Genomic DNA, 13,245 nt, shown 5'->3' on the forward strand with positions numbered 1-13,245 from the left:
GTCAGTTTTTGCTTTCATGTTCCAAACAAGAAAGTTAATTTCAAACATAAGACATCAACACACATTCATTTCCAAATGTCATAAAACACTATAAATGTCATTCTAAAATCCTTCCACTGACCTATGCTTCAACCACAGACTCCAGTGACAGCGTCACAACCATGAATCGCTGTCTGGATGCAGCCAAGGCCTGCAATGTTAACGAATTGTGCCAGAGGCTGCGCACGGACTACGTCTCGGCCTGTATCGCCGTGTCTGCAAAGTCAGGCTTGTGCAACCGCTCCAAATGCAACAAAGCTCTGCGCAAGTTCTTTGACAGAGTTCCTGCTGACTACACCCACAAGCTGCTCTTCTGCCCCTGCACGGACACGGCCTGTGCCGAGCGGCGCAGGCAGACTATCGTACCCAGCTGCTCCTACGAAAGTGCAGAAAAACCTAACTGCCTTGCACAGATGAAGATCTGCGATGGAGACTATGTCTGCAGGTTTGAATACGAGCCTTTAATGTGTTATTTCTAATTTCATAACAGGCCCTTCTTCTGTCGCGTGGACTCAATATCCCTGCAATTTTCCGCCTTTGCTTTCCAGATTTTGTTTTACATCATTAGATATACCACCTCAACTCCTGAATAGTTGAGGTAATTTAAAAGAAAAAAAGAAAATTAAAAACTCCACAAACTGATATTTTACATAAAACAAAACGCTGATCAAATAAATGGATGAATTGAAAAAACTGATGTACTTTTTTCAAATTCATTGTTTGCCACAGGCTCAAATGAGAGAAAAAGAATGGCTAAAAATACATATTTTATAAAAAGATTCAAGAGTTGATGCCGTCTTGCTACTGTGTTCTCCCATATGAGTTTTGATTTCAGGTCCATTCAGTGATAAGCCATAAAAGATGACTAATGCAAAATCTTTCAGAAAATAGTTATTAGTAGAAGACTTCAAAAAGTGGCTAAAAATACCATGAAGTACAAAAAATCTTTAATGTTGTTCGACATCAAACTGCAAAACCATCTTCAATTTCCATCTTTTGCTGTGTAGAACACATACAAAGATTTTGGAGGAACTGGAGAATTCCCTGTTCACGAGGGACAGGGCTGAAAACTATTATTAGAGGGGATTCAGGTGTCTGAGCCCTCAGACAGTGTTGCATCATTCATGCATGCATGACTGTGTCAATGACATTACTGAGTGGACCCAGGAATACTTTCAAAAATCCCTGTCGGCAAAGACAGTTCTCCTGAAGATGCCCTCTAAAGCTCTAACAAACATAGGGGAAGAATTATTTAATATACTTCTAAATTATTGTGGTGTTTTTTGAGCCAAAACTATATTCAAACCAGACAGTTGAGTCCAAACTTTACATCTTTGTTGGTAATCTTATTTTTTTTTTTTTTTTTTTTTTTTTTTTTTTTCTACCTTGTCCTGTCCAACAGCTGGGCAAACAGATGAGAGCTGAGGGCCTCTTGTGTTGGACATATTTTACTTTAACAAGAGGGGTTATTAATCTTCAGACAAACCAAAGGTATGTCTGAATAAACCCCTTTTGTAATTGAGGCCAAACTTTATTAATTTCAAACATGTTTGAAGATCTTTGGTGTTGGACCGGACGGAAAAGGAAAGAGGGGAAGAAGAGAGAGGGACGTTAGAAAGAGGGGGGGAAGGAGGGTGATAGTAGGAGGGGAAGGGGGATAAGACCATGAAGCAGCATAGAGCAACAAGTTTACTGGTTGTTAATCACCATGGTAAGGCTCAAATGCAGTACAAAAAGGGCGGAGCCTGTCCACACACACACCCAAGTGTCAAACACACCTGCTAGTTGCAAAAATGTACATCTGTCGACATGTGCACAAAACAGATAGTGCTCACACGCATACTTATGCCTTAAAACCAACTAGTGTGAAACATTTCAGTCATTCAGTCACGCAAACCGCCAGTGCAAAGGTGAGCCAACACCCGTGCTCAGGTGAGTGCTCATGTTCTTCTAATATGGATGGTGGAATGTGTAAAGAAGGAAGGAGAGCGCCCAGCCATCCCCACCCCAAGACCCCCACCGCAGCAGCAGCGGCAGCCGGAATCCCCCCCACGCCACACGGAAACCGGCAGGGAACAACCGCCGCCCGGGCGACCAAGCCCGCCACCCAGGCCAGGGCCAGCAGGACCGCCGCAAGGCCCCCCAGAGCCAGAGAGCAGGGAGGCACAGAGGGAAAGAGAGGGCCGCCCCAGCCCAACCAGGAGAACAGCCCCCCCGCCGCGCCGGGAGAGCCCAACGCAGGGCCCCACCGGAGAGGGACGCCCACAGCCCCAGACGAGCACCCCACCACCACCCAGGAGTTCCGGGCATCCCCCCGCCCCAACCCCAGGTACGAGCCAGGACCCCCCAAGGGAGACCCGCCCCGCACTCCAGGCAGCCATCCGCCCGGCCCACGGTTGGTCCAGGGAGGAGCAAGGCAGGGGCCCGCCGCCCCCGCCCAGGAGGGGGGAACCCCGGGGAAAAAAGAGGGCCCACAAGGGGTGTTGTAAATATGGCCCGACCAGGCTCGGCCACAGTTGGAAGTTAGGCGGGGCCCAGCGCTCAGGAGCAAGGACCAGAACCCACCCCCCAGGGACACCAACACCCCCGGCTCAGATGTAATGTGAACCCCCCCACCGCGCGGAGAGAGCACCGCCGGGCCCAGGAAGCCGGCACCCCGGGGACACGGCCGCCGCTGCAAAGGGGCCCGTACCCCCCACCAGGGAAGAGGCAGGGGACAGATGGTCCTAGGTCCCACCTTCCTTGCAAAATGTGTGTGCGTATATGTGTGTTTAAGAGGGTGTGTGTGTGCATGTGTGTGTGTTTATGTTGGGATGTATATATTGAGGGGGGAGGGGTGTGTGTACTAAGGGGGGTGCAGTTAAAATTGGCGGGTAGTGCACTAAGGGGACATCTCCTGATTACTCACAGTGATGTCCCCTCACCCTCCCCACCAAGGGGCCCTAAATGTCTAAGGTGCGGTTAAAATTGGCGGGTAGGGTGCTAGGAGGACATCTGCTGCTTGCTGGCAGTGATGTCCAAGCACCCCCCCTACCAAGGGCCCTACATGTCTAAGGTGCAAATAAAACCGAAAGAGGGGGGGACCACTCCATACGGCAACCATAGGAGGGGGGGCCACTGCCTAGTAAACCCCCCCCCCCAAGGCTCATCGCAGGCTAATCCCCCCACCCCCTCACCCTATTATGAGGTTATATGAGGAAGGGGGTAAGTTGGGGACAGCTGGTAGACTGTCCCCCGGTGGTCAAACAGCTGTCCCCCGCCCCCCCCCCCAGCAAGGGGGCCAGGCCCACCCAGCCCAGGGGCCCCACCCCCGGAGGCGCCGACACCCCAGGCCCAGCACCACCCACCCCACACAGAGGGAGAGGAGCCAGAAAGCGCCGGCCCCCCCCGGAGCAAGCCCAGGCCCCCACCCCCAAACGCCGGCCCTAGAAGAGCTCTGGTCAGGCCTCGACGGGACCGAGGCAGCCAACCGGCCGGGGAAACCGCCGATGGCCTCAGCGGAGACCCCGACCCGTCAACCCCCCCTGCCCCGTACCAATAGTGGCCCCCCCCCCTCCCCCAGAATGCCCCCCCACAGGACAGGGCCGACAAGACCCCCCACCCCACCCCACCCCAGACCCCGCAGCCGAAGCGGATGACACCCAGAGCGCCCGGGGGCCCCAAGAGGGTTGTCCCGTCCCGCCCCAGAGCCAGGGAAGGGCTGATCCCAGCCCCAGGCGTAGATGGGAAGCCCATCCAGTGCCGCTGGGCCCCCCCCCCCGAGCAGCGCCCCCCGCCAACCCCCCCCAGCACAGGCAAATCTTATCTTGTTGGTAATCTTAGACTTCAGTCCTCCGGACTGAATAAGAGGAAGATCTTCCAGTGTTCAGGTCAAAGCCAGCATCTATGATCTCTTGTACTTGTAAAAAAAATGTTTGGCTCATCATTGAACAAAAAGGGAAGAAAACACAAATGCTTAAACAGCTTGACAGCTGTTGTGTCCCTGACACGGAGAAGAGGAAAAAGTTGGACACATTAAGAAAATGTTGAAACCATAAATTGCCACCACAGCCTTTTTGTGGGGGTGTTTGGTGCAGGGAGTAATACAACACACTTACAAAACTAATAAACCCAAATGACTGGAACAAAAGAAAGAAAGGCAAAGTCTGAAGAAATTAATAGTTCTCAGGCTTTTTAAGAGTAAAAATAGTAAAGACCCACTCAAAAGAAATGTGTTATTTTTGGTGTTTTTAACATGCTCTTTGGGCATTTTTCTCATGGTCAAGCGGGGGCCAACTAAGAGATGAATTTCTAATGAATAACTCTTGTTCTGCTGAAACTATGTCCTAGAAAACTACACAGTTTTTTTTTTGTGCTAAAAACAGCATAATCATAATTTAAAGACCATTGGGAATGCTGTTGGAATGATCAAAAGATGGTCAGAGTGGGAGTCTAACAGAACTACAACCCCAAAATACAACAGCTAATCTAACATAGACTACTATCAAAGATCAGCCAACAAAGAGGAAACCAAACAGGAACTAACCCACAGGATCAAAAGTGAGAAGCCTAAAACAAGGAAGGAAATCGATTAGATCAAAATAACAGGCCTCAGCAGGCTTTTAGGCCATGGCAGACAGCAGGGGCAGGCTGAAGAACAAAATCCACCCAAGGAATTCAGCCACCTCTGGAGCAAGGGTTTCTGGGAATGTGAATTCTTTTCAGTCCAATTTTGCACATTTCTTTCCCCCCTTTAAACAGCTCATTGCGTTCTGTGCCCTGATTGGCTGGTGACCTTGTCAATCATTTTGCGTGCTGTGCAGAATGCGTTCAGTTTGCCGCATTTACATAAATCTTCAATCACGATCAGATCTAATGGATTACGTTTTCTATGACTGTTTGAACTTTGAGAGCTTAAACGAGAGAAAAGTGTTAAAATGTTCATGTCTGTCAGAGAAAAGTGTCTAAAGTGCTTAGTGAGGGCGTTCTTACAGCCTAAAACAGTTGTAATCCCATGATTTTTTCCTATCGCGGGTTATTTTTAGAACATAACTCGTACGATAAAAAAGGGAACACTATACTAGCACTATAAAACTATACGCCAAAAATCCCCTAACCGTAGTGCTTTAACATCTTAAAAATATTTTGAAAGAAGAGACCACACTGTTGTACATGTGGGCCATACATCACCTATAATTTACCGCATTTATCAACAAAATTTGGAAATGTTCTCATTTTGAGCCTTTTTATTATCTGTGTTCTGTTTTGGATGAGCTATTGGGTCATGGGATTTCAAAATATTTTAGATTTCATTTTATGTACTTTCATAACATCTTAACATTTCTGTGGTTTTATTATGTACATTTAAGTGTTTTTTGTATACTTAATTTTATAGTTGGCATATGTTTGCCCTGTTGTTGCAGAAGACTAGTTTGAAACTAATTAAACATCAAACAAATGGCTTCTCCCTGAAGCACTCTGCCACCGTTGGTTAAAAAAAAAAACTCTGGAAAGGTTCCTGAAAAAATGCATAAAATATTTAGCACAGATAAAGAGACAGATGGATCAGAGTTATCACTAATTGCCATCACTGATCATTGCCATTATTTTTCCACAGCCCCATTAAACTCAGAGGGCTTTACTAATGATCCCAGGTCTGGGGAATGAAATATATTACTCTATTCTGTCTATTTCACATTACAGTCCAGCGCTTTTAAGTCTTTGTCATGAAAAACCATATATCTTTATGTCATGTTAATTAAAGCGGGAGCAAAAAAAGAAAAAGGTGGTTAAAGGGGGAAAAAAACAACTACATACTAGAAAAATGACTCTTTACTGGGATGACTTAAGTTTTTGGTAAATTACTGCCCATCTCGTCTGTTTGCAGATCTCGTCTGACACAGTTTAAGTACGACTGTGAACCCTCAGAAACATCTGCCAACGGCTGCAAGCATGGCAACTATGGATCTTGCCTTCTCGCCTACACAGGACTTATAGGTGGGTGCAAAGCTGAGATGTAATTTTGTAAAAGTAAACAAAGCCAAGATAAATAAATTGGAATGAAGGAATACACCATATGGTACATACCGTAAGTCTGATATAAAGTAATGACTGTTTTCAGATGGAAAAAGTCTTAAATATAATCTCTATAAAGTGGTAGTGTTCAGTTATGTTAACTAAATTCTCTTTAGGTATATAATATGATGCTACAAAAGTGTGTTCAAATTCATTTAAGTATCTTGTATCTTTTAAAGCTCAATATATCCCCTCTGTTTTATTAAAAATACACGTGTTTGCGCTGAGCCCTGCGTTGGGCTCTTCCGGCGCGGCGGGGGGGCTGCTTTCCTGGCTGGGCTGGGGCGGCGCTCTCTTTCCCTCCGCGCCTCCCTGCTCTCTGGCTCTGGGGGCCTCGCGGCGGTCCTGCTGGCCCTGGCCTGGGTGGCGGTCTTGGTCGTCCGGGAGGCGGTTGTTCCCTGCCTGTTCCCGTATGGCGTTGGGGGAATTCCGGCTGCCGCTGCTGCTGCGGCGGGGGTCTGGGTGTGGGGGTGGCTGGGTGCTCCTCCTCCTTCTTTTCACATTCCACCATCCATTTTAGAAGAACATAAACACTCACTTGAGCACAGGTGTTAGCTCACCTTTGCACTTATAGTTTTCATGATTGAATGAATGAAAGATTTCACACTAGTTGGTTTAAAGGCATAGGTATGCGTTCGTGAACACTATCTGTTTTGTGTACATGTTGACATGTGGACATTTTTGCAGCTAGCAGGTGTGTTGATAATATTTGAGTGTGTGTGAACAGGCCCCGCCCTTTTTGTACTACATTTGAACCGTACCGTAATGATAAACAACCAGTAAACCTGTCTGCTCTATGCTGCTTCATGGTCTTACCCCCCTTCCCCTCCTATTATCACCATCCTACCCCCCCCTCTCTCTAACGTCCCTCTCTCTTCTTCCCCTCTTTCCTTTTCCGTCCGGTCCAACACCAAAGATTTTCAAACATGATTGAAATTAATAAAGTTTGGCCTCAATTACAAAAGGGGTTTATTCAGACATACCTTTGGTTTGTCTGAAGATTAATAACCCCTCTTGTTAAAATAAAATATGTCCAACACAAGAGGCCCTCAGCTCTCATCTGTTTGCCTAGCTGTTGGACAGGACAAGTTTAAAAAAAAAAAAAATACACGTGTTTTAAAAGGGGAAATAAAAATATTCCTCTCCAGGCCATTTGTGCATCTTCTAATCAATTCATTACATCAAGTTGTTCCACTTAAGAAGATGAGAGCTTGCTCTAATGTTCATAATAAATATATTTTAGCCATAAGAGACAAAATGGAAGAAAAAGGAAATCATACTGGATAATTTTTAAAGAATTTATCTGAACGATGGTGCAGAAAAAAAGTTTTTATTTCCTCCAAATAAACAGAATTCTGTTGCTCACACATCTGTTACTTCTTCTTTAAGATGCTCTTCTTGCCCCCATCATTTTACCTGTATTATTGCTACCTGTTTGAACAAGTTGTCTTTATAAGTACACCTGTCCACACCCTTAAGCAGTCAGACTGCAACCTCTCTACTGTGATCAAAGAGCTGTCAAAGGACACCAAGGCCAAGTTTGTAGACCTGAGCAAAATGGGGATTAACCAATCTGCATTAAACAAGCAGCTTGATGAGAAGAAATCAACTGTTTATTATGAAATGAAAGAAATACAACAATTACTGACAATGTCTCTCCTTCCACAAAAAGTCATCATATGTTAAAATCCAACAGAACTTCAAAGGTCCTAATACTTAGTCCAGTACATGTTTAAGTCCGTCTAAAGTTCTCCAGAGACCATCTGGATGATTGGGTCAGGTGTTCATATGAGACAAAAAATGGTACTTGTTAAATGCCACTCCCTGTGTTTGGAGGAGAAAGAATATTGAGTTGCATCTTGAAGAGCACCATGCCTACTAGAAAACATTGGGGTAGAAATACCACGGTTTGGGTCTGGTTTTTTTTCTGCAAAGGGGACAGAACATCTGATATGTATGAAGAAAAAGATAAACGGGGAGTTTTTTTCTTTAATCATCAAGAGCTTTGAGGATGAAAGATGAATGGATCTCCCTTCATGAGAAAGATCCCAAACACTGTCTGTAAAGGATTGGCTACATTAAAAGCATTTCTAGGTTCTGGAGTGGTCAGTCAGCCTCTGGACCTCAATCTAACTGAGAATCTGTGGAGGAAGTTAAAAGTCCATACAACTCTAAAACATGCAAACCTGGTGAAAACCTTCGACCTCTGTCATTAAAAACCCGGTTACATCACACAGTACTGAGGTGAATTTTTGTTATTGACCAGAATACTTTTTTTTCTGTTCCATTATACAATAACATTGACTGTGATTTCCTGAATTCTTTTTTTTTTTTACATTATGCCTCACAGTTGAAATGTAACTGTGATGAACATTACAGACTTCTTTTCAAATGCGCCAACTAGCAGAATTCTTTGTTTGCCTCACAGTAGATTAAAGTTGCTCCTCTCTCTCTGCAGGAAGCATGATAACTCCCAACTATGTCGACACCTCCACATCAGAAGTTGCTCCATGGTGCTCCTGCTCTGCCAGTGGGAGTCATAAGGCAGAGTGTGATCATTTCCTGGAATATTTTACCAACAATATTTGTCTACGTGAGTATTTGTTTGTGATAAATAAAAACTTATTTCAATCCATCCATCCATCCATCCACCCACCCACCAACCAATCATTATTTATATAGCACTTTCAAACAAAAGATAACACAAATTGCTGTACACCAAAATAAATAGTATGTCAAAAAGAAAGCACAATAATATAAAAATGTAACCCCATCCCTCACCCATACGCACACAAACACACATACACAAAAAAATATGACCAAATGACCAACCAAAAAAATAAGATAAAAATCACAAGACTTAACAAAATAAAAAATAAAACAATAATAGAAGTTTTAAAATTAGCTAATAGCCAGATAACAAGGAGTCTTGAGCCCTTTCCTAAAAAAATGTGCTCTCTGCAGCTCTAAGGTCCTCTGGCAGACCATTCCATAAATGGTCCATAGTTTTTGTGTTTTTACAGTTGGACTGGTTAGAAGACCAGTGCCAGAGGATCTCAGCAAGGGTTCATATTTTACTAAAAGATCTGATAGATATAAAGGCACAAGACCGTTAAGACATTTAAAAACCATAAATAGCATCTTAAAATAAATCCATAAGCATATGGGGAGCCAATACAGGGATTTTAAAATTGGGGTGATGTGAGCCCGCCTCCTGGTCTTGGTGAGAAGTCAAGCAGCAGAGTTCTGGAGAAGCTGAAGAATCTTAATGTTAGAGTTCCGACACCGTGACTCTTGCTGCTTCATCGCTGCAGTGATCAAAAATCCCACACCGTCACAGCTCTACTCCAGAGTGGGTTAACAATAATAATAATAAAGTAATAAAGTAAAATAATAAAGAATCAATCACCATTCTTCTGGGGGAAACCTTTTATTACTGTTTCCTTCACTTGGTAACACCAAACATGAACGCGCACCCCCAACACTTTTGTGCTGCACGCGCTCCTCATTCCTCCTACACATGCAGGGCGCTGACAAACTGGTTTCAGCACATACACATTCTCATATACCAGCCTAAATCATTAGCTTAGCAGGGAAAATGTTTTGTTTTACATGTTACAGAAATCCCAAATCATTTGCATGTTTTACTCACAAAGAACACTCCATTTATATCTGAACACAAAACTATGGATCGAGCCATCTGTCAGAAGGCTGTAAGATTAGATATTTCTAAAAGTGACTGCTTTTTCAATACTAAAAATGTATATATATGACCTGATTAGCATCCAGCTCCTTGCATCCAGCCTGGTCCTTAAAAATTAGAAAGTTACACAACCAGAATATAGTTTATCTGGACTTCCTATATGAATCCTACAAGCACATAGGTATCACCTGCACACCCCATTCCTTTGACATTTCTGCACGGTAAGTAAGGAGCCAGTTCTCGCACCTTACTCATGACTAGAGTGGCATTAGAGCACTGTATGACAGCATCACTCATAGGTTGATAAGTGTGTGTAACTTCCATTATTCTTACAAATACTTCACAGTACAGTACACTCACCTCACATTAGTACATTCCATTGTCATGACGTCCCTTAAGGTGGTCCACACAAGCCTCAAGAGAACTATAAGACACACCTGTGCTCCCTTATGATGCAGCCACACATATCTACCATCCTCCATGCGCCTGGACAACCCCAAATCGCGCAGCAGCTGTATGGGTCAAACCCTATACATATGAATGGGTCTAAGGATTGAGGCAGACATTTTTTGTTCTAACGCCCCAATTTAAAAGTCTGGCCCCTGGGTGGTTTCACAGTGGTGCATTCAGTACACATCAAGAGTATTTCTTTGGACAGTCTTCGCCTGATTTGAAAGTTCACCAGACTTCTGGTGCAAGTCACACAAACAAACACTGACCTACCTGAGGGCAAATCTTTGATCACTCTGGGATGGATCAGTGCAGACCAAGGAGAATAGGTGATGCAGGCACAGTGCTTTACCAATAAGAAAGAAAATGTAAATGCTTATAAGGTTATACTAACAGAACAGCAGAGCATGTGAACAGACAGCTTTTTTTAAAGGACAGGGGGGAGGGGTATGCTTCATCCCTCGACACGATCCACAACTTAAAAATGAATTTCTAATGAACTACAGCTGCTCTGCAGAAACTATGTCACAGAAAAGAAAAGGTTTTTATTTTTAGCTAAAAACTGCATAATTATAACTAAAAGACCACTGGGAATACTTTTACATTAGATCAAAGATGATTGGAGTGGGTCTTTAAAAGGAACTCCAGACTATGGTAGTGTCCTGACATTTCTTCAGAGTAAAAACAATAAAAGTTGCATTTCTGTTGTTTCACTCTGATCCTTTTTTAATTTACTGCATAGTCTGACCCCATGCTATCTTCACCTCACTGATTCTTTATTTTCTGAAACATGTTGAGGCTTCTCCTCTGAAGTGCAACTAACTAATGTCCTTACTACTGACCTCTAAGAGTCTAGAACAATCTATCTGTCATGGAACTTGTACATACAGTCGTTATGGTTTCTTTGAGTGCGAGGCGAGGTGATTTTTTTTCGGCCAGTCTTTCTTCGGGCCCCCTGCCTGGAAAAGATACAGAGAGAGGTCTCACAGTTATTTGGCCAGCACAACTGGTGTAACACTTAATGAGGTCAATGTGGAGAGGCAGGTGCAGCCGGGATACTTGAAGAGAATACTGAGTGTTCACTTTTTTTCCTCCCTTCGCTCCTCTGTTGACATAATCCAAACTGGCCCGACTAACAGAATCTAGTGCACAATTTACAGTTTTGTCCCTAAAATTTCTGGAGCCAAAAAAAAAAGAGGACTTTAAGTGGATTCGTAGAAATATATATTTTCCATGTCTGATGTTTTTTCAGAGAATGCCATCATGTCGTTTGGAAATGAATCAGACCAGCAGCCTACACTCCCGCCGTACAGCACACCGAGTGACCCCACTCAGGAGAACATGAACAGTACTTCTCTGACAGAACCCACACAAACGATGAGCAACGTTCTGGATTCAGTTTTACCAACACAGGTGAGTAAATCAACTAACTAACTGCAAAAAATGTTCAAGAATAAAAAGCTCTGAGCATTTTCTGATAACTTTAATAATTATTTATTTCATAGACAGAAAAAAACAAATATTGTGATATTTATTGATGTTTGAACTATTTTCTTTTCAGTTGTAAACATTTTGACACCTAAAAGATCAGAAACTCAATAAAAAGATCTGACTTAGTAGCTCCTTAGGCTTTTGTGACATTTAGAATTATTAGAATCACTAATGTACAAAGGATAGAGTTGGTATGTTTTTTATATTTTAGTTTTTTAACACAAAGGAACAGAAAGAAATTTACTAGAAAAGTAAAAACGTAAAAAAAACGTCAGTTGATTAGAATTGTACGGAAGCCAAGAATGGCCTACTTTGCTGGTTTTGCCTGTTTTCTCATGATAACCACATTTACAATCATGTTCTAACGAGAAAACAAGTTTTATTTTTAATTAGAATAACCATAGACTATCAGACATGGTGCACAAGACATAGCTGCATAACCATGAGATAACAAATTTTATTATGTTAAGATAATGATGAATATACCTTTTCGTTTTTCTACAATTCACAGCAAAACAAGTCAGTTTGACAGAGAAAATGTTGAAAACCAGAAGAACTCATCAATTTATAATTGAATAATTTAATCATGGTCTAACTCAAACAGTTTGTGCTGATGTGGTTGGCTACAGTGTGTCCAAATCAGTCATCGTCAGAAAGCTGGCCTGGTTGGAAGTGCAGGCTGGAAGGACTGCTTGCCACTTGGGACTGATCACTGGGAAAAAAAAAAAAAAGAACTTGTGTTCTCACGATAAAAGGTGGAGAAAACGAGGAAAAAAAGAAGTCAGATCAAAATCCGTAGAATTTGTTGAAAAAAGTTAAAACAACATTATTCATTTACCAGTGCAAGTGTTCACTGACAAAATCATTAAAGTAGGAATAACTAAGTACTTTGTAAAAAAAACAAAAAAAACTGCTTAGGTGCCAACTTCCTCTGTTTAACCCTTGTGCTATCTTAGATGACCCCACCCTTGCATTGACGTGTAATTCCTACCATGACAAAGGAGGATAAAGGTGGAAAGATTTAACGTAATCCATGGACACCAGCGAAGATCACAAATCATTGAAGAAAAAAGGTTCAGAGCACTGTCTAGTGGGTCTAGATGACCCAACTCCCAATGTTAAAGTGTCTAGGATAGCACAAGGGTTAAACATATTTGATTCATAGTTTCAGACTTATCGCATGATAAAATATTATTTCAAAGGGTTATTCGTAACTCTTTTGGAGTTCCATATATGATAATATATTACCTTTGGCACTCTAAATAACAATTCATTTATGAAATATGAGTTATCGTCACAGCCAGAAGCCAGACGACTCGATCTGTGAGGCATCGGCTTTAGCTCCTTGTGGGTGTCGCTAATTTCATGACGTCAGTCTAGAGCCTAGAGCCTCGGCAGAGTGTCCACGTCTCGCCCAGGAAAACAAACAACTTCCAAACTTTTGCAAAGATGGATGTGCATATTGTGCATATATAATGAAAGCTTTTTTGCTGATCACTGCTAGCTCC

The 13,245-nt window shown here is 43.0% G+C and overlaps 1 protein-coding gene across 1 annotated transcript in view; it reads left to right on the forward strand.

The window, feature by feature from the left end:
- gfra4b (GDNF family receptor alpha 4b) overlaps positions 1–13,245 on the forward strand; it is a 91,583-nt gene that overhangs the window by 67,725 nt on the left and 10,613 nt on the right. Inside the window, exons 4-7 of the mRNA XM_023958988.2 lie at positions 139–484; positions 5,906–6,015; positions 8,552–8,686; positions 11,499–11,659. Coding sequence (XP_023814756.1) covers positions 139–484; positions 5,906–6,015; positions 8,552–8,686; positions 11,499–11,659 — 752 coding nt within the window. The remainder of the gene's footprint in view (positions 1–138; positions 485–5,905; positions 6,016–8,551; positions 8,687–11,498; positions 11,660–13,245) is intronic.

This window comes from Oryzias latipes, chromosome 10 (genome assembly GCF_053564925.1).
Source record: "Oryzias latipes strain Hd-rR chromosome 10, Olatipes_Hd-rR_3.1".
Lineage (NCBI taxonomy): Eukaryota > Metazoa > Chordata > Actinopteri > Beloniformes > Adrianichthyidae > Oryzias > Oryzias latipes.